Below are 20,333 nucleotides of genomic sequence, written 5' to 3'. Positions count from 1 at the left end.
GACCTACTGGATCATAAACAGTACCAGGGACCCATGTTTTGTTAATAACTCACCCTCAGGTAATTCTGATGCTGCACACTCAAGTTTGAGGAACACTGGCTTAGGGAAAGCAGCCAGAGGCCTCTGCGAGGCAGAGCAAGTCGCCTGTAATTGGATTGGTCTGAGCACATGTACTAGGACCAAGGGGGTGAAAGGCTGAGGGTTCTTGCAGAGGCAGCATGGTAAAGGAGGGTCTCTGAGGGCAGCAGCCTGGGAGTGCCTTTCAAGCCCACCCCTTAGGAATTTGAGGCTAAAGTCATTAAAGCATTCCTTTTGTTTATACTTCCCTACAATTGTTTTCTCTCAGAGCAAACTTGGCTCAGCACAGCCCGAGGTAAATTTTCACAGATTCTGCAACTATAATAAAGTTCAATCAGGACTTTACATGGCTCTGATGCTGTTGGTGACTGGCTTTTTCTTCTTTTTTAGTTAGTAACAGGAGTGTGGGAAGGCAAATACAACTTCTTCTGTCAGGGCACACGCACCGCAGGAGAATCAGATATGAAGGTACTGTCTCTTTTTCAGAAGTTTTATAAGTGTTGGGTTTTTTAAATTAAAAAATTTTATAAAATACAAAATGGCCCATAACTTCACTGCCCAGGCAATCCCTGTTGACTTTTTTAAAAGAATAAAAAAGGCAGTATATACACATGGTATGAATATTTGAACATGAAAGGTATAAAATAAAAACTAAAGCATCCCTCTCTGTAAAAATAACTCCTGTTAACTGTTGGCAGGAAAAATCACATGCATTTGTCAGTATATTTATACAAACAATCGTAAGAGCGATGTCTTAAATTTTTAAAATCATTCGTCTAAGTACTTTTTTTCCGAGTAGTGGTGTTAAAAATAAAATCTGATTTCCACTCATGAGGTTTCTTTTAAATCAGAGGCTGATAGTCACAGCTCAGCATGGGCAGTCCTCTCTTTAGAGCACCTGTTTGACATGTTTAATTGGGCAGAGACCTGACACGGAAGGTTCTGATTCCTTTTCTTCTGTGTCTCTTATCAGGTCAGCTGCCCCATGCCAGCCCCTGAAATCAAAAGCGTTTCTCGGATGTTTTTTTGTCTGCTAATGGCTCTGCAGGCGGCTTCCAGAGGGAATAGACTAACTTCAAGGTTTTGAACCTCGAGCCTCCTGCTTTTGTTAGTCTCGAAGTGTGTCAGGGACCCTTTTAAAACATTCGCTGAAGTCATTTCAAACCCCTCCTGCTGTCCCAACCCAATCATATTCTTTGGTTAAAGGTACTTGGAGAGTGGCCAGAGGTCCAGCCACTGAAGGACATTAAGAGCCGTTGGGCCACTCGGGCTTCTCCGAGGTGACGTCAGATTTTTGGATGTTAGTGAAACATGTCAGCGGCAATATTTCAGAGAAGCCATGAGGATAAGCCTTAAATCTTTGACCCTTTCCTCTTAGATTATCCGTGTCCTCTGGTGGTACTACTTCTCCAAACTCATAGAGTTTATGGACACCTTCTTCTTCATCCTGCGCAAGAACAACCACCAGATCACGGTCCTGCACGTCTACCACCATGCCTCGATGCTGAACATCTGGTGGTTTGTGATGAACTGGGTCCCCTGTGGCCACTGTAAGTATTAGACACGGGGACTTGGGGAACAGGTGTGAGTCGGGAAGAGAGTTGAAACGAAGGCTTTCAGAAAAGGTGCTGTTTCTCTAAATATCTAGGTCAGGCTTTCAGCTTTGTGTTCAAGTTGCTTTTAACGATGGTTTATCTACCTATGCACATAAAACTGTTTTTGTAGTTAAGTAAACTTTTCTGTGCTGATTGGGCAAGATGAGGTAGATACCACTGGGGGCATATTAATAGATACAGGCTGCGTGTGGTGGCTCACGCCTGTAATCCCAGCACCATGGGAGGCCGAGGCAGGCGGATCCCGAGGTCAGGAGTTCAAGACCAGCCTGGCCAACATGGTGGAACCCCATCTCTACTAAAAATAGAAAAAATGAGCCCTGCTTGGCATCAGGCTCCTGTAATCTCAGCTATCCAGGAGGCTGTGGCAAGAGAATCACTTGAACCTGGGATGCAGAGATTGCAGTGAGCCGAGACCACACCCATAACCTCATATGGGCATGGTCTCCAGCCTGGGTGACAGAGTGAGACTGTCTAAAAAAAAAAAGAAATAGGTACAATGTTCTCTGTCTTGGAGGACAACTGTTCCATATTCTTTCTGATCCATCTCTACAGTGTGGAAGTGTTTGACAGGGGCAGGCAAGGAAAATAGGATCACACTGTTGCATGAGTACCAGGGAGCAAGGCTCATTTTGAAATACAGCTTTAGCTGTCATGCATTAAGAAGTCTCCACATGTTCTCACAACCCTCATATTCCCTGAAGCATGGTGATCTGGGTGTCTTCTATAACAAGCACCAAAACTTGATATAAATTCTCTAAGGCTGTACCTGGTTTTTGGAAAGCTTGTAGTCTAAAGTTTCTTAACAATTTTAGAGATTGCCACCTTCAGATTTAGTCTGGGAATTTTGACAAATGTCTCAATCAAAAATTCTGTCATCCCAACACTGAAGAATTTAACTGAGAACCTATGGGTCTGTTTGTGGATATTTTTTTCTCTAGGATAGCACTGCCCTTGGTTACCTGAGCTCACCAAGATTGACAATGTCATGGAATTCTAGAACTAGGAAAAAAAAAAAAAAAAAACTTTCTAAATACAGATCCTCTGGGTTTGGGAGGAAACTGAGACCCCAGAAAGGTGGGTAGAGCTGGGGCTTTCTGCTGCCTCTTCCTCCCACTGTCACAGCTCATGATGGTGGGGTAACTGACCCAACTTTCTAATAGAAACAGCCCCTCCCTACATTTGAAGAGTGCTTTAAATGTTTAGAGAGCTTTTAGAAGGAGGACAGATTTAATTAGTTCCACTTGGCCCATGAGAAACTGAACCAGGGAGTGAATGTGATGGGCCCAAAGTCACACAGCCAACTCCTGTCATAGCCAGGAGTAGAAACTTCGCTAACACCAGGCTTGTACACTTCCAGCTGCACAGGGAAAAGCAAGATAGCTTTAATTGGTTGTTGACTGTCGAGGAGGACAGGGTCTGGAAAAAGAATTAGTGGTCCTACTAGATATTGAAAATGATGTGATAAGATGGCTCTTTTATCTCTAAGGAGCTAGACTCTTGACTTTATTTTTAATAAAAATGTGTGACCTCAGCACTGCAGTCCTGGGGAATAATTAGAAGGTGGCTTCAAAGACCTCTCTCAACTCCAGCAAATGTATAGAAACAGCCATTTTTGAGCATGTTGGCCATCAGCTGTCTTCCTCCAGCTTTCAGAGAGCATGTCTGAGGCAGTTGTGCACGTAAAGAAAAGCAGCTGCCTCTGGGCAGTTGGGGGGATCTGGCCACAAAGCCTGTAGGTGCCGGAGTGGTGCAGGTGGTGTCGTGGCTTCGTGTCAGATGCCCCACTAGCAGCTACAGCTGACCCCTGGGCTCCGAGCCTCCTGGTGGCTGCCTACCCAAGTGGAAATTGAATTCTCATTACGCATCCATGCAGTGCTTGCTGCTGCAGTGTTTGTCAGCTCTGTTGGAAATCATCTCTTTTTCTGATTCAAAAAGAATCTTGGATTTCCACCCACCTCCCGTTCTGTTTAAAACACTGATACATTCTCCTTTCCAAATCCCTCTGTTCCTGCAGCTTATTTTGGTGCCACACTTAATAGCTTCATCCACGTCCTCATGTACTCGTACTATGGTTTGTCGTCCGTCCCTTCCATGCGCCCATACCTGTGGTGGAAGAAGTACATCACCCAGGGGCAGTTGGTGAGTGACTTGGCCTCTTTCCCCCAGGAATTGCTTCCTGGTGGATACAGACCTCTTCCTGGCTTTATTGTTATGTAATAGTATCTAAGAATCTGTCTCTTCTTCACCCTTTCTCATTCAATATAATTAAATTCCTTGAAGTGGGTAGATGAGGGAATTTTCTTATTTTGTCTTGATAGTGAAACTGTGACCATGGATGTACAGCTAGTTGTATTGTAGAAAGAAGGCTAGAATCTAATTTGCCAACTTCGAGTTCAGCTCTTCTGAGTTTGTGCACATAAGGACATATGCATGTCTGTGTGTGTGTGTGTGTGTGTGTGTGTGTGTGTGTTTTCTAATTATAGTCCAAAATCCAAAATGAAAATTATGTGTCCCCGGGGGGTTAGAAGGAGCTGTAGGTAGTATTGAGTCCAGGGTCTCTGTAGCCTTATTACTGGACAGCAAGGATATTTGTCTGGCAGGTATGAGTGACCCCTCAGCCCCCATGCAGTGGAGCACCTGTTGGTGAGGATGGCGTGTTTGCTCTAGTTAACGGCTCCCTGCCCTGGTTTACTGCCAGGGCCAGGCCACTTCACCTGATTCTTCTCACCATCCTTTATGAAGCCTTCTCCATTTATCAGTATATTAGAGGTAACCTCTTTCTCTCCTCTCATGAATTCTTTTATGAACTAATTAATACTACTATTGCTCATGTTAAACACTCACATTTCCTAAGTGTTTAGCACATGTTGGGCACTCATACTAAGTAAATGATTTTACATAGATTGTTCCAGTAGCCTGATTTCATATTATTGTCCCCAGGTCAGGCACAGTGGTTCACCCCTGTAATTGCAGCGTTTTGGGAGGTTGAGGCAGGAGAAGGATCGCTTGAGGCCAGGAGTTTAAGAGCAGCCCGGGAAACATAGAGACCCTGTCTCTACCAAAAAACCCCTATATTATTGTTCCCGTTTTATAGATGACGCTGAGACAATAGGCCAAAGCTAGCTGTCTGAGGGGTGTGGACCTTAAATGCCTTTGCCCTTGCCTTGCCTTATTTACACATTTTTCTAAAAAGACCAAGCTGATTCAGATCCCTTCAAGTCAATTATGATTTTCCAATATTTAAAAATAACAATCTCAAAAAAAGGTCTGAGAAAATCTTCTGAGCAACTTAAGTGTTTGACATTTCATTATCACCTCTCTGCCAGCTGCTGTACAGTCCTTGTTAATTTTTTCTCACCCACCTGTGAAAAAGGAAAAACGTTGATTAACCTCCTTGTTATACTTACGGAGAAACGATGCAGAAATTGATTTATACCACACAGTTTTGGGTCTGGCGGAAGCAGAATTTAAAAAAACAAACTGGCAAAGTTGGTCTCCTGTTAGGCTCTGTACTTTTAGATGAAAGATTAAACTTACCCAGGTCATCAGGATTTATTTTAAGCAGCACTCCCAGTTACTCCTCAGCCTGCAGTACTAACCTTAAAAAAGAGAAGGCAGACAGCCGGGCACAGTTATGTTATGGCTTGGAGTCCCAGTTACTCAAGAGGCTGAGTTAGAAGGATATCTTGAACCTAGGAGTTTGAGGCCACCCTGGGCAACATAGCAAGACCCTGTCTCAAAATTTAAAAAAAAAAAAAAAAAACTCTACATAGAAACATTGGAGCTGCCAGAAACACAGTGTGCAGAGTCTAGACGTTTTAAAACATTTTTTTTACCCTTTCCCCAAGCAGTTCACATGCATTTCAAGCTTTATTCATCAAAAATAATCAATGCAGTTAACATTGTTTGCCAGTAAGGGTTTAAATCTACTCATCAGCCTTCACCAAACCAGAAGGGTACATAAGAAGTTGGAAGAATGTCCAGCCAGATGGCACGTCCTGCAGTGATGTTATCAGTGCCCTTTAAACATACACGCTCACTCTTCCTTCTTCTCCAAAAGTAAAAACTAAACAAAACGTTTCATATCTCTATAGTGTGTCCTTGAATTTTGGAGAAGGTAGTTTAAGTAACTTGGACGGCAGAGGAAGAATATATACAAGACAAACACACCTAGAGTTTGGGATAAGTGTATGTGTTGTGTTCATGAAGTGACTGACTGCTGTACCTGCAGAAAGGGTAGTAAGTGTTAATTCAGAAACTGAGATGATGCTGGGTAAAAAGTCTGCTTTGTGTGGGGCCTCCTGCATGCCCTGTCCCTACTCAGCTGCGTCCCCTCTGTTCCCCTAGCTTCAGTTTGTGCTGACAATCATCCAGACCAGCTGCGGGGTCATCTGGCCATGCACGTTCCCTCTTGGTTGGTTGTATTTCCAGATTGGATACATGATTTCCCTGATTGCTCTCTTCACAAACTTCTATATTCAGGTAAATCTCACTCTTCCCTGGCACTCAGTATCTGGGGCCTTTACCAACAAAGGCCCTCATCTGTTCACTTAATGGGCACGTGGAGCCCTTGCTGGGTGACAGGCTCTGGCCTCTCATGGAGCCACTATGACAAGGGCAGCCCCTGCCTCTAGGGGCTCACAGCTCACTGGAAGACACTCTCAAGCCCTGTTGTAGAACCTGGGTGAGGAAGTCTTGGGATTCCCCTGGGAAATGGAAAGCTGTGCGGCAGAACCCTGTGTAGCTTCCCTCTGACCTGCAGCAGAGACATGAGAGGTGATTTCAGTTCGAAATCTCTCAGTTCACTACCCTGAACGTCATGGCTAAATGAAATTTTGGAGGAGATTTTTATCACAGTCCTCAGATACTGAGACCTGCTTTTTTGTCCCAGCTTTCTTACACACTCAGTCCTCAGGTGTAAGGATTCAGTTCATTCCTAAGTGTATGATCTGGTAACATAGGTCTTGCTCACAGAAAGGCCCATTTAGGGCAGATCCTCTCCAGTGAGCCTGACCACATTTGCAGCCACTGCTGATTCTCCTGTCATGCGTCACACCCGGGTGACATGGGTCCTGCCATTGTTGCCAGTGCCTTGTAGCCATAAGGCCTGCTCATCTGGGCAAAACATGGAGGTCAGGAGCAAGGGCAGAGGTTGCGAGTCCTGAGGCTCAGACATTTGTCCTTTCCTCCTGTGTGCCCACAGGCACCTGTGTGTGGCTTGAGTTCAAGTTGAGGTCATATACTTCTGGGCTTCGTAGTTCATGGCTGCACTGTGGGATATACACCAGGTACAAGGAAGGTGAAAGGATAGAACCCAATGAAGCTGAAATCACATTTATTCTAACTGCTTACAGCAGCACAGCACTTTGTTCATGAAGGCTGAGATAGTCGCTGAGGCAGTGAGGAAATTTTGAAGACGAACAAGGGATGTGGGTGTTGAGAGAGCTACTGCCAGGTGGGAAAGACCAATTTGGCCACATAACCCCTGTCATCTGCCATCCAGATACTAAAAGGCAAAGCAGAGTAAGTGTAAATTGAATTTTCTACGTGACATTTTAAATGGCATTTCTTTTGCAGCCTGTGATTCAGTTAACTTACCTCAGGCTAAGCCTCAAAAAAAATGATTGAAACCAGTGACAAAAAATTTAACCATGGATACTTGACCACAGGAGTTTCTCCTTGATAAGATTTGATCTTAAAAGGAAACTAGGCCTAGTGTTAGGGTTGCAGTTCCCAGTAAAGTTCCCTGTAAAGAAAACTGTCCGTGGCCATTTGGCTCTCATCTGTCCTTACACATTTTAGACGTACAACAGGAAGGAGGCCTCCCGAAGGAAAGACCACCTGAAGGACCACCAGAATGGGTCCGTGGCTGCAAACGGACACACCAACAGCTTTTCACCCCTGGAAAACAATGTGAAGCCAAGGAAGCTGCGGAAGGATTGAAGACAAAGAATGAAACCCTCCAGACCACGTCATCTGATTGTAAGCACAATATGAGTTGTGCCCCGATGCTCGTTAACAGCTGCTGTAACTAGTCTGGCCTACAATAGTGTGATTCATGTAGGACCTTTTTCATCAATTCAAAACCCCTAGAAAACGTATACAGATTATATAAGTAGGGATAAGATTTCTAACATTTCTGGGCTCTCATTGACCCCTGCGCTAGACTGTGGAAAGGGAGTATTATTGTAGTATACAACACTGCTGTTGCCTTATTAGTTATAACATGATAGGTGCTGAATTGTGATTCACAATTTAAAAACACTGTAATCCAAACTTTTTTTTTAACTGTAGATCATGCATGTGATTGTAAATTTGTACAATGTTGTTATGGTAGAGAAACACACATGCCTTAAAGTTTAAAAAGCAGGGCCCAAAGCTTATTAGTTTAAATTAGGGTATGTTTCAAGTTTGTATTAATTTGTAATAGCTCTGTTTAGAAAAAAATCAAAGACCGTGATTTATGAAACTAATGTGACATATAATTTCCAGTGACTTCTAGATGTGAAACCAGACACGGCACCTTCAGTTTTATACTATTGGCTTTGAATCAAGCAGGCTCAAATCTAGTGGAACAGTCAGTTTAACTTTTTAACAGATCTTATTTTTTTATTTTGATTGCCACTATTAATAATGTAAAAAGGGGGGGCTTCTAAAGCAGTCTTGATGAAACTTAAATATATATTCTTTGTCCTCAAGATTTTAGGAAGGGTGTAGGGCAAGTAGGCCATTTTTAATTTCTGAAGTGCTATGTGTTTTTATACAGCAAACAAAAAGTCCATTTTGCTTTCCCACCAGTGCGAGAGAGGATGTATACTTTTCAAGAGAGATGATTGTGTCTTTACCATTTGACAGAGTCCCATAGATGAGCAATGGGGAACTGGTTGCCAGGGTCTAAATTTGGATTGATTTCTGTACTGTTAATCTGTTTTGACACAGACTTCCTTGTAAAATGTGCCTAGTTTACCAAAATTAACAAAGTTGGGGGGGAAAGGACGTTAAAAATTTTTAAGGTAAAATCAAGTATAGCTACAGCATAAGATAATTGAGAAATTTGATAGGGGTAACTCGTTTAATGTATATCTAATAGTACTTGTAATTTCTTTCTGCTTAGAATCTATTGTTTAAAAATAGTAGACTGCTTATCATAAAATCATGTCTCATACATTTGAGGCAGTGGTCAAACAGATAAGGCCTATGATGTGTATTATTTTAAAGTGTTGGAATTTAGCCTCTGAATACCTTCTCCACTGGGGGAAAGATATTCGTGGAACCACTCATGACATATCTGAGAAGGTCATTGACAATGTACAAACTAATTGTTGGTTTGATATTTATGTAAATATCAGTTTACCATGCTTTAATTTTGCACATTCATATTATAGGGAATCTACTGGTTCTCTATTAGTCTTGTGGGATTTCTGTTTGAAAAGGAGTCATGGCATCTGTTTACATTTACCTTATCAAACCTAGAATGTATATATTTATAAATGTATGTCTTCATTCCTAGGTACTAATTTGCAGGTGTCTTTACATATTTCAATACAGAAATTATAACATTCAATAGTGTGCCGTCAAAGTGTGCTTAGCTCACCTGGATATACCCACATTGTTAAATGTCTAAACAGTAATCATTAAAACATTTTTGATTACGTGTGCCTGCGTTTTACATTTTTTGTGCTGCCAATTCTGAAGAACTGGAGAAAAATCCACTTAATTCACCCTCTAGGAACTTAACACAAATAGACGTAAATAATTCAGTTTGAAAGGTCATATTATTGCTTAGTTCTCATGAGGAGGGACCCTGCATAATAAGGCGGAGTGGTGGTTTCCACCCTAATGCTGTCGTCTCTACCACCTCCAGGTAATCCCACTAAAGGTTCCAGCACTAAACGTGCTCCCTTATCCTTCCTTCCATTGGCCCCAGTCTCTCCCTTTACCCCAAGAATGTTAGAATTACTTTCCTAGGTCTAGACCATAGGTCTGCAAAATTTTTTTCTGAAAAGAACCAGTTGGAAAATGTTTCATGCTTTGCAGGACATACAGTCCCTGTTGCAGCCACTTAACTGTGTCATCGTGAAGCACAAAAACAGCCAGAGACAATATGTAAATGAATGGGCATGGCTGTGATCTAATCAGACTTTATTTACAAGCTTGGACAACACAGCAAGACCCCATCTCTACAAAAAATTTTTTTGAATTAGCTGGGCATAGTGGTATACACCAGCAGTCCCAGCTGCTTAGGAGGATGAAGCCAAAGATCGCTTGAACCCATGAGTTCGAGGTTATGGTGTTAAGATCATGTGACCGCACTCCAGCCTGGACAACAGAGTGAGACCCCATCTCTTAAAAAAAAAAACAAAAAACTTTATTTACAAAACAGAATGCCTCTGCCCATAGTTTGCTGACCTCTACTGTTGAGTGATGAGGTTTCCTCCCCTTTGACCTAAAGCTCAATCATTTTCTTTGCCAAAGATCATTTTATGTCCCAGGTTGTGGCCCTTCCCAGCCTATCCCACTCTGTTTGACTAAACAGGTACCCTCATGTCTACAACAGGAGGGATGACATGGATGGTCCATCTTCCTTCCATCTACTTCATACCATATGGTCCCCAGTATAAGCTCAGTCTTCGCTTTTAGATGCTTTTTAGTTTGTCAATATCACTTTAAAATTGTCATTATCACATTAAAATGGTGATACTGACAAACTAGAAAGCATCCAAGAGCCAAGACTGAGCCTATACTGTTTTAAATGAGTTCACATGAAAGACATGTCAGTTACTGAAACTACCTGTGGATATGACTGCAGAATTGAGAGAACTCTAGAGAAATGTCACCTTAAACTGCCTTTAGTACTTGGGATATTATCCAGAAGGTTCAAGAGGATTGTTGGGGAGTTGATGGTAATAAATTATATCCCTGTCTTTCCCTCTAAGTTCAGAACAAATTTAAAAAATAAGACATGGAAATTGGACCAGTAGGAATCAAAACAGCGTGTCTTTTAGTAAGAAGGCTAGATTGGTGAAACAAACCACAGTGTGGCTCTCTAATTAACCCTTCCTGATAATTCTATTTACCTAACTTACCAGGGCTCAGTAGCACACCAGTGGTTGCCCTGATGGTTGGTCTGGTGATAAAGTGGTTATTAAAATATATAAATATCAGTCCTGAAATTTACCTACCTTAAATTGTAAACTCCCCTAGTAGTGGCAGATTCTACCCTGATGACCTTACCATGCCAAGAAAGTGTGCTTAGTGCATCTCCCAAGCAGCAATCAAAGTCTTCCCTCCTGCCTTCAGAGACGCAAATAGATAAGAGGCCAGAGAGAGGCCAGATGTGTTCTGCTCTCCTCTTTCCTATGTGGAAAGGGGAGCATTCCTCTTTCCCCCTCTATTTTTAGCAGCCTTGCTATTGTGTAGCCTAATATGAGAAGGACAACTTGTAGACCACATTGCCTGGATTGAAATCCTACCTGTGTGTCCTTTTGGCAAGAAAACTTTGCCTCAGTTTTCTCATCTGCCAAATGGGAATATTGTCAGTCCCTATGTTATAGGGTCCTTGTAAGGATTGAATAAATGACTAATGATACTGTATATAGAAAGCCTTTGGAACCACGTCTAGCTCAGAGTCAAGTACAAGTGATAACCTTCAGGATTGTGATCTCAACTCACCCCATTGGTCTCTTTCAGCTGTAAGCTATTGTTTCACTGTTATTTCTCTGGTTGGCTGCTCTAGTAATCCTATGAAAAAAAGACAAGGAAGTTATTTTGTATGACATTTTCTTTGCTGAATCAGCATTGAAATCAGCAATTCTTGGGAGTCAAATGTTCAGCTATATTATTCCTGATTTTGCCAGAGTTTTACATTAAATTCACCATTCTGAAGTTTTTAGAATCTACTTTGGAAAATAGGGCAGTGTTGGGACTTTGATTGTTCATTATTTCTCTGGAGTTCTGACAATAATTCTGCAGTCACATCCGCAGGTTGTTTCGGCGACTGACATGTCTCATGAGAACTCATCTAAGGCAAGTGTCTCCTGCTATCCCTTAACCACTCTTGGACTTCAAATCCTAAGCAAGTTTGTCTCTACACTTAATTTGGAGATGATTGTCCTCAATGGAGGAGATGGAGCAAAATAGCGGTTGCTGTCAGATTTTTGCTCTGCTCTTTAGCATTGCATCATTGGCCATTAGTTCTTGTTCCAGGCATAGACTTAAAACCCATTTTTGTTATCCTTGACTTTGTTTTTTGAGATGGAATCTCACTCTGTCACCCAGGCTGGAGTGCAGTGGTGCAATCTCAGCTCACTGCAACTTCTGCCTCCTGGGTTCAATCAATTCTGCCTCAGCCTCTGAGTAGCTGGGACTACAGGCACATGCCACCACGCCCGGCTAATTTTTGTATTTTTAGTAGAGCTGATCTTGAACTCTTGACCTTGTGATCCACCCGCCTTGACCTCCTAAAGTGCTGAGATTACGGGTGTGAGCCACTGTGCCCAGCCTATCCTTGACATTTTTGTAATCCTCATCTTCTCTCTTTCTTTGGTATGTTTATGGCTTACTGAAAAGAGTTCCTGGGCCAGTGTTTGCCATAGTTTGCAGAGGATGTCTGGATTCAACTCTTGGTCTAAGTTGAAGGAAGACTTCTGGGGTAGAAATTGTAGGAAGAAGCAGTGCAGGATCCAGTGAATGGATAATGTGGTGAGAGATTCAATTGTAATGCCTCCCTTTCTCACATAATCAGGACCGTCCTGAACAGCACCTACCGGCCTGTCTGTTGCTCCATTTATGTTACTCTGTTGGCCAGGCCTTTGCAGAATGTGACTTAGTTCACTGGAAGAGTGCTCGGTACAGAGGACTGAGCTAGGTGTATTGAGCAAATGGGGATCTATGAGAAACAACCAGCCCTCTACTGAATTGGGATCAAACATACGCATGCCTTCTGTGTAAAACGGTTTGTGGTGAGTGCCATGAGATTGGTATAATACCATGAGAGTCCAGGGAGGGAGAACCCTTTTAGGAAGGGTGGGTAAGAAAAGCACTATAAAGGAGTTGGCTTTTAATCTAAGCCTTCAAAGACCAGTCTGGGTTTCATTTGATGGAGCCTGAAGGTGCTGGGAGGCAGCCTTCCACATACAGGAACCAGCGTGAGCAAATCTCTAGAAGGCCCAGAGAGAGACGACACATGGCACTCAATGAATGGATGTGTGAGTGAAACTGCTTGTTTTAAAAATGAGGTAAAGTGGGAAGAGAGTGGAATTTGTCTGGGTGTTCTCATTGATGAAATGTGTAGACCCTTGTTCAGAGCTCCCAGGGGAAGCAGTGATTATGTATAAAGGAACCATTCTGAACAGAGCCGCCTCCTGCTGCTGGCCTGTGCCCCAGCCCTCCTGCTCCCCTCACCAGCAGTGCCAGGGAGGAGCCAGAACATGATGGTACCAAGAACCAGGACTCACATCTGTCTCCGTTACAAGCTGATGGGGTCTTCTGTCAGGACAGGTTAAAGGGGACCTTAGACCTTCGCCAGAAAATTCCTCATCACCAAAGAGATGGCATCTGAAATCTGAAAATGGGGTCCCCGATGGGGTGAGTCTAGAGTGAAATCCCACACTGGCTCGTAAACAAAAATGTCTTAAATGATTATGTCAACACATTCCTACTGGTATTCTTTGTTCAAATAATGGGCATAGATGCAGGTTTCCCTTGGATGAATTTGACAATGTTTTAACCAAGCTGCCACTTTTCAGCAACTTGTGTGCTTTCCCCTGACAGTGTTCCCAGTGAAACAACTGCCTCTCTGTAGGAAAGCACCAGCACCAGGCTCCAACAGCCTTGTGCCCTCCCCTGCTCCCTTACAAATTGTGTGGCTCTCAGGTCTCCAGGAAGGCTACATGGTTAGGGGCTGACTGAGTCCCAGCTGCCTGCTGCCTGTGCCATTCCTGCAGAGCTCCAGCCCTCTAGGAGTCTGTTTTAAAACCAAGGCCAGGACTGGGTGCGGTTGCTCCCACCTATAATCCCAACACTTTAGGAAGCCGAGACAGGTGGATCACTTGAGGTCAGAAGTTCAAAACCAGCCTGGCCAAATGGCGAAATGCCATCTCTACAAAAATTAGCTGGACATGGTGGCGCGTGCCTATAACCTCAGCTACTTGGGAGGCTGAGGCAGCAGTTCTTGAATCCAGGAGGAGGAGGTTGCAGTGAGCAGAGATTGCACCACTCTACTGCAGCCTGCCTGGGCGACAGAGCAAGACTCTTGTCTCAAAACAACAAAACAAAACAAAAACCAAGTCCAAAAGTCACCCCACGCTCTTACAAGGGAACAGTCATAATGCACACAAAGCTACTTTCTTAAGGTCAATGGAAGAGGGAAATTGTGATGGCCCCAGGCTAGAACCTAAATTACACCTTCACTTTAAAACTGGGTACAGAAGGATACGTAACCTAGAGCACAGACGGGGCACCTCTGTCCATGCTAAAAGAGGTCTCTGTGTGTTTGGAGGGGGGCATAGCACACCTGTTAGAAAGACTGCTATTTACTACTGTGGGACCACAAGCAAGTTACCTTTTTTCTGAACCTCAGTTTCCTCAACTATAAAAAAGAGATACGATGCTTAGCTATTATGGCTGGAATTAAGTGTAGAAATGGAACATAAAGCTTTTAGCACAGGGCTTTACCCTACAGTCGCTTATCATCAAGAGTGGCTTATTACCAAGTAGGTAAGCAAGGAAGATGATGTGTGTTAATCACTTTGGCAGCAGATTTAAAATTTTATTACCGAACATACTATTTTCACTGAAGTATCCTTCGTTAAATTTGTTAATACTAGCATTTAGTAAGATAACTCAAATTTCTCCAAAAAAAAAAGAGAGAGATGAATTGGGTGTCTTAGATTCACTTGACTTACAAAATGATTTTAATTTGAGAATTATCTAGTCGTAAGTGGTCACTCAAGAACAAAAATTATCTGTTTTGGCACTAACTGGCAGGTGATTCTGATGAGGCACATCATGACTCTGGCTCCCCTCTAGAAACAAGGGGCTGTGGGAGTGCCCCGGTTCCTTCTATCTTGAACATTCTGTGATCCCAAAGTAGCACTCCAGCATAGCCCTGATTTGCTTCTACCTCCTTTCCTTTTCAGGACATTGACATAAAGTAGAACATGTAGGCTGGGCATGGTGGCTCATGCCTATAATCCCAGCACTTTGGGAGGCCGAGGCGGGTGGATCACGAGGTCAGGAGTTTGAGACCAGCCTGGCCAACATGGTGAAACCCCGTCTCTACTAAAGATACAAAAATTAGCCAGGTGTGGTGGTGTGTGCTGTAATCCCAGCTACTTGGGAGGCTGAGGTAGGAGAATCACTTGAAACCAGAACGCGGCGGTTGCAGTGAGCAAATATCACACCACTGCACTCTAGCCTGGGCAGAAGAGTGAAACTCTCTCAAAAAAAAAAAAGGTAGAACACGCTCCTTTTACATCTTGAAGGTTAAACATTACACACAGGGCACAACGCAAGGAGTCCTGCACACATGAACCTCTGCAGCTCTGGGACCGTGTGAACCACAGCACTCCTCAGGAAAGCTGCCTGCAGGCAAATAAGTGAATGTGAAATTAACTGAGACTCTCTGCCACTGTATTTACTATATCACACTTTCATGTGGCCTCTTTTAAATTAGTTCCTAACGTTTGGAGAATACACTTGAGAAAGAATGTTACATAATTTTTTACAACTGATTTTAGATTTACCTCAATTTGGGAAAAAAATTGATGGGAGGTGATTTAAATGTGTTTCTTTATGGAATAAGATCAAGGGATTAAACAGCCTCCCAAGTGTCCACACTGGCCCAAGATCCAAGGACTGTGTCCCAGGACCTGTGTTGGGACTTGAAGTTTCTGAGGAAGTACAGGCAGGAATAGAATAGATGGAAGTACAACATTCTAATAGAAGGAAAAAAATGAAATGTTGATGAAATAACTACCAGAGAAGGAGTGCTTTTCCAGAGACAGCAGTTTTTCTCATGATCTGAATTAAACAGGAGTGGTGTTCTCAGTGGCCTTCCAAATCACTGACAACCACTAGCAGGCTCACCAGGGATTCACTGCTGGCTCAGAAGGTGTTCTATCTAGAACGCAGTTTCCAGAAGCTATTCTGGAAAGAAGTCAGATGCAGAGCGCCTCTCCAGTGTGAGACACCAAGGTGCCTTCCTCATAGTATCTAGGAAGGAACTCTCATGACAGCTGTCTTCCGCATTTTGCAGATAAAGAAGCTGAAATCCAGAGAGGATAAATGATCTGCCCAAGGTAAGTGTGATGCTGGTGTCCAAAGGGGCTCTCCTGGTCTAAAGCTGATGTTAGGCATTGGAGCTCACTAGGCAGGGAGACAGCACAGAAAGTGGCCCCTCAGACCACCCCTCTAGACACAATTACAGCTACAGGGACCCACATCATCCTGACAACTTCATTTTTTTAAATACTTTAAGTTCTGGGGTACATGTGCAAAACATGCAGGCTTGTTACATAGGTATATACTTGCCATGATGGTTTGCTGCATCTATCACCCCATCATCTACATTAGGTATTTCTCCTAATGCTATCCCTCCCCTATACCCCACCCCCTGCTATCCCTCCCCTAGGCCCCCACTCCCCAACAGGCCCCAATGCCTGATGTTTCCTTCCCTGTGTCCATGTGCTCATTGTTCAACACCCACTTATGAGTGAGAACATGCAGTGTTTGGTTTTCTGTTCTTGCATCATTTTGCTGAAAATGATGGTTTCCAGCTTCATCCATGTCCCTGCAAAGGACATTAACTCATCCTTTTTTATGGCTACATAGTATTCCATGGTGTATACATGCCACATTTTCTTTATCCATTCTATCATTGATGGGCATTTTGGTTGGTTCCAAGTCTTTGCTATTGTGAAGAATGCTGCGATAAACATACATGTGCATATGTCTTATAACAGAACAATTTATAATCCTTTGGGTGTATGCCCAGTAATGGGATTGCTGGGTCAGATAGTATTTCTAGTTCTAGATCCTTGAGAAATCACCACACTGTCTTCCACAATGGTTGAACTAATTTACACTCTGACCAACAGTGTAAAAGTGTTCCTATTTCTCCACATCCTCTCCAGCATCTGTTGTCTCCAGATTTTTTAATGATCGCCATTCTAACTGGCATGAGATGGTATCTCAATGTAGTTTTGATTTGCATTTCTCTAATGACCAGTGATGATGAACTTTTTTTCATATGTTTGTTGGTTGCATAAATGTCTTCTTTTGAGAAGTGTCTGTTCATATCCTTTGCCCGCTTTTTGATGGGGTTGTTTTTTTCTTTTAAATTTGTTTAAGTTCTTTGTAGATTCTGGGGATTAGCCCTTTGTCAAATGGGTAGATTGCAAAATTTTTTCCCATTCTGTTGGTTGCTGGTTCACTCTAATGATAGTTTCTTTGACTATGCAGAAGCTCTTAAGTTTAATTAGATCCCATTTGTCTATTTGGGCTTTTGTTGCCATTGCTTTTAGTGTTTCAGTCATGAAGTCTTTGCCCATGCCTATGTCCTGAATGGTTTTGCCTAGATTTTCTTCTAGGGTTTTTATGGTTTTAGGTCTTATGTTTAAATATTTAATCCACCTGGAGTTAATTTTTGTATAAGGTATAAGGAAAGGATCCAGTTTCAGCTTTCTGCATATGGCTAGCCAGTTTTTCCAACACCACTTATTAAATGGGGAATCCTTTCCCCATTGCTTGTTTTTGTCAGGTTTGTCAAAGCTCAGATGGTTGTAGATGTGTGGTGTTATTTCTGAAGCATCTGTTCTGTTCCATTGTTCTATACATCTGTTTTGATACAAGTACTATGCTGTTTTGATTATTGTAGCCTTGTAGTATAGTTGAAGTGAGTGTAATGCCTCCAGCTTTGTTTTTTTGTTTTGTTTTGGTTTGGTTTTGGTTTTGCTTAGGATTGTCTTGGCTATGTGGGCTCTTTTTTGTTTCAATATGAAGTGTAAGGTGGTTTTTTCCAATTCTGTGAAGAAAGTCAATGGTAGCTTGATGGGGATAGCATTGTATCTATAAATTACTTTGGGCAGTATGGCCATTTTCACAATATTGATTCTTCCTAACCAGGAGCATGGAATGCTTTTTCATCTATTTGTGTCCTCTTTTATTTCCTTGAGCAGTGATTTGTAGTTCACCTTGAAGAAGTCCTTCACATTCCTTATTAGGTATATTCCTAGGTATTTTATTCTCTTTGTAGTAATTGTGATTGGGAGTTCACTCATGATTTGGCTCTCTGTTTGTCTGTTACTGGTGTATAGAAATGCTTGTGATTTTTACACATTGATTTTGTATCCTGAGACTTTGCTGAAGTTGCTTATCAGCTTAAGAGATTTTGGGCTGAGACAATGGGGTCTTCTAAATATACAGTCATGTCATCTACAAATAGAGACAATTTGACTTCCTCTTTTCCTAATTGAATTCCCTTCATTTCTTTTGCTTGCCTGATTGCCCTGGCCAGAATTTCCAATACTATGTTGAATAGGAGTGGTGAGAGAGGGCATCCTTGCCTTATGCCAGTTTTCAAAGGGAATGCATCCAGTTTTTGCCCATTTAGTATGATATTGGCTGTGGGTTTGTCATAAATAGCTCTTAATATTTTGAGATACATTCCATCGATACCTAGTTTATTGAGAGTTTTTAGCATGAAGGGCTGTTGAATTTTGTTGAAGGCCTTCTCTGCATCTATTGAGATAATCATGTGGTTTTTTGTCTTTGGTTCTGTTCATGTGATGAATTACGTTTATTGATTTGCATATGTTGAAGCTGCCTTGCATCTCAGAGATGAAGCTGACTTGATTGTGATGGATAAGCTTCTTGATGTGCTGTTGGATTTGGTTTGCCATTATTTTATCGAGGCTTTTGCATCGATGCTCATCAGGGATATTGGCCTAAAATTTTTTTAGTTTTATCTCTGCCAGGTTTTGGTATCAGGGTGATGTTGGTCTCATAAAATGAGTTAGGGAGGATCCCCTTTTTTTGTATTGTTTGGAATCATTTCAGAAGGAATGGTACCAGCTCCTCTTTGTACGCCTGGTAGAATTCGGCTGTGAACTTGTCTGGTCCTGGACTTTTTTTGGTTGGTAGGCTATTAATTGCTACCTCAATTTCAGGCCTAGTTATTGGTCTGTTCACAGATTCTACTTCTTCCTGGTTTAGTCTTGCAAGGGTGTAATTTATCCATTTCTTCTAGATTTACTGGTTTATTTGCATAGAGGTGTTTGTAGTGATCTCTGATGGTAGTCTGTATTTCTGTGGAATCAGTGGTGATACCCCTTTATCGTTTTTTATTTAATCTATTTGATTCTTCTCTCTTTTCTTCTTTATTAGTCTGGCTAGTGGTCTATCTATTTTATTGATCTTTTCAAAAAAACCAGCTCCTGATTTATTGATTTTTTGAAGGGTGTTTTGGGTCTCTATATCCTTCATTTCTGCTTTGATCTTAGTTATTTCTTATCTTCTGCTAGCTTTTGAATTTGTTTGATCTTGCTCCTCTAGTTCTTTTAATGATGATGTTAGGGTGTCGATTTTAGGTCTTTCCTCCTTTCTCTTGTGGGCATATAAATTTCCCTCTAGACACTGCTTTAAATATGTCTCAGAGATTCTGGTACATTGTGTCTTTGTTCTCATTGGTTTCGAAGAACATCTTTATTTCTGCCTTCATTTCATTATTTATCCAGAAGTCATTCAAGAGCAAGTTGTTCAGTTTCCATGTAGTTGTGCGGTTTTGAGTGAGTTTCTTAATCCTGAGTTCTAATTTGACTGCACTGTAATCTGAGAAATTGTTATGATTTCCGTTCTTTGGCATTTGCTGAGGAGTGTTTTACTTCCACTTAATGTGGTCAATTTTAGAATAAGTGTGATGTGGTGCCGAGAAGAATGTATATTCTGTGGATTTGGGGTGTAGAGTTCTATATGTGTCTATTAGGTCTGCTTGGTCCAGATCTGAGTTCAAGACCTGGATATCCTTGTTAATTTTCTGTCTCGTTGATCTGTCTAATATTGACAGTGGAGTGTTAAAAGTCTCCCACTATTACTGTGTGGGAGTCTAAGTCTCTTTGTAGGTCATTAAGAACTTGCTTTATGTATCTGGGTGCTCCTGTATTGGGTGTGTATATATTTAGGATAGTTAGCTCTTCTTTTTGGCAATTTCATTTCTAACCAGGACAGTAGTCTGTCTACAGTAACATCAATGTGATTTTAAATTATTTGTGAAGTCCACATTGTAAAGATAATTTTGAGGCACATCAAAAAAATAGAGTTTTACCTATGTGGTTAAATGGGTAGTTCCTATTGTCTCTACCAATATTCACATCTCTAAAAAATTATCTGGAAGCTTCTCATTATCTGAAGCTTCTGTTCTCCACCTGAATGATAGTGCATCGTGCACGAATCAGGCCTATACTTGGCCCTAACAATTCTGTGAGCACTCAGAGACTTAGCAGTTTCCACTGCCTGCAGCTGCATTGTCCCTGTGTGATGGGCAACTTCTACACTGATGACTTTTCAGTTTAGTCCTGATCTCTTGAAGATTTTTTAAAAATAACAAGGATCCAAATGTAAGTGAAATGCAACTGAATAGTA

At 42.0% G+C, this 20,333-nt stretch overlaps 1 protein-coding gene across 4 annotated transcripts in view; it reads left to right on the top strand.

The window, feature by feature from the left end:
- The window catches only part of ELOVL5 (ELOVL fatty acid elongase 5), a 77,973-nt gene extending 68,621 nt beyond the window's left edge, over window positions 1-9,352 (top strand). For all 4 annotated transcript variants that reach the window (XM_032299705.1, XM_032299708.1, XM_032299706.1 and 1 more), the window contains 5 exons: window positions 469-546; window positions 1,457-1,628; window positions 3,709-3,833; window positions 6,042-6,176; window positions 7,497-9,352. In XM_032299705.1, the coding sequence (XP_032155596.1) occupies window positions 469-546; window positions 1,457-1,628; window positions 3,709-3,833; window positions 6,042-6,176; window positions 7,497-7,637 (651 nt within the window). In that variant the 3' untranslated portion in view covers window positions 7,638-9,352. The remainder of the gene's footprint in view (window positions 1-468; window positions 547-1,456; window positions 1,629-3,708; window positions 3,834-6,041; window positions 6,177-7,496) is intronic.
- Window positions 9,353-20,333: the final 10,981 nt, after the last annotated feature.

Source organism: Sapajus apella, unplaced genomic scaffold (assembly GCF_009761245.1).
Source record: "Sapajus apella isolate SASKATOON/1434 unplaced genomic scaffold, GSC_monkey_1.0 scaffold41, whole genome shotgun sequence".
Classification (NCBI taxonomy): domain Eukaryota; kingdom Metazoa; phylum Chordata; class Mammalia; order Primates; family Cebidae; genus Sapajus; species Sapajus apella.
Note: the sequence above shows the minus strand (reverse complement) of the source record. Positions and strands in the feature narration are given on the sequence as shown.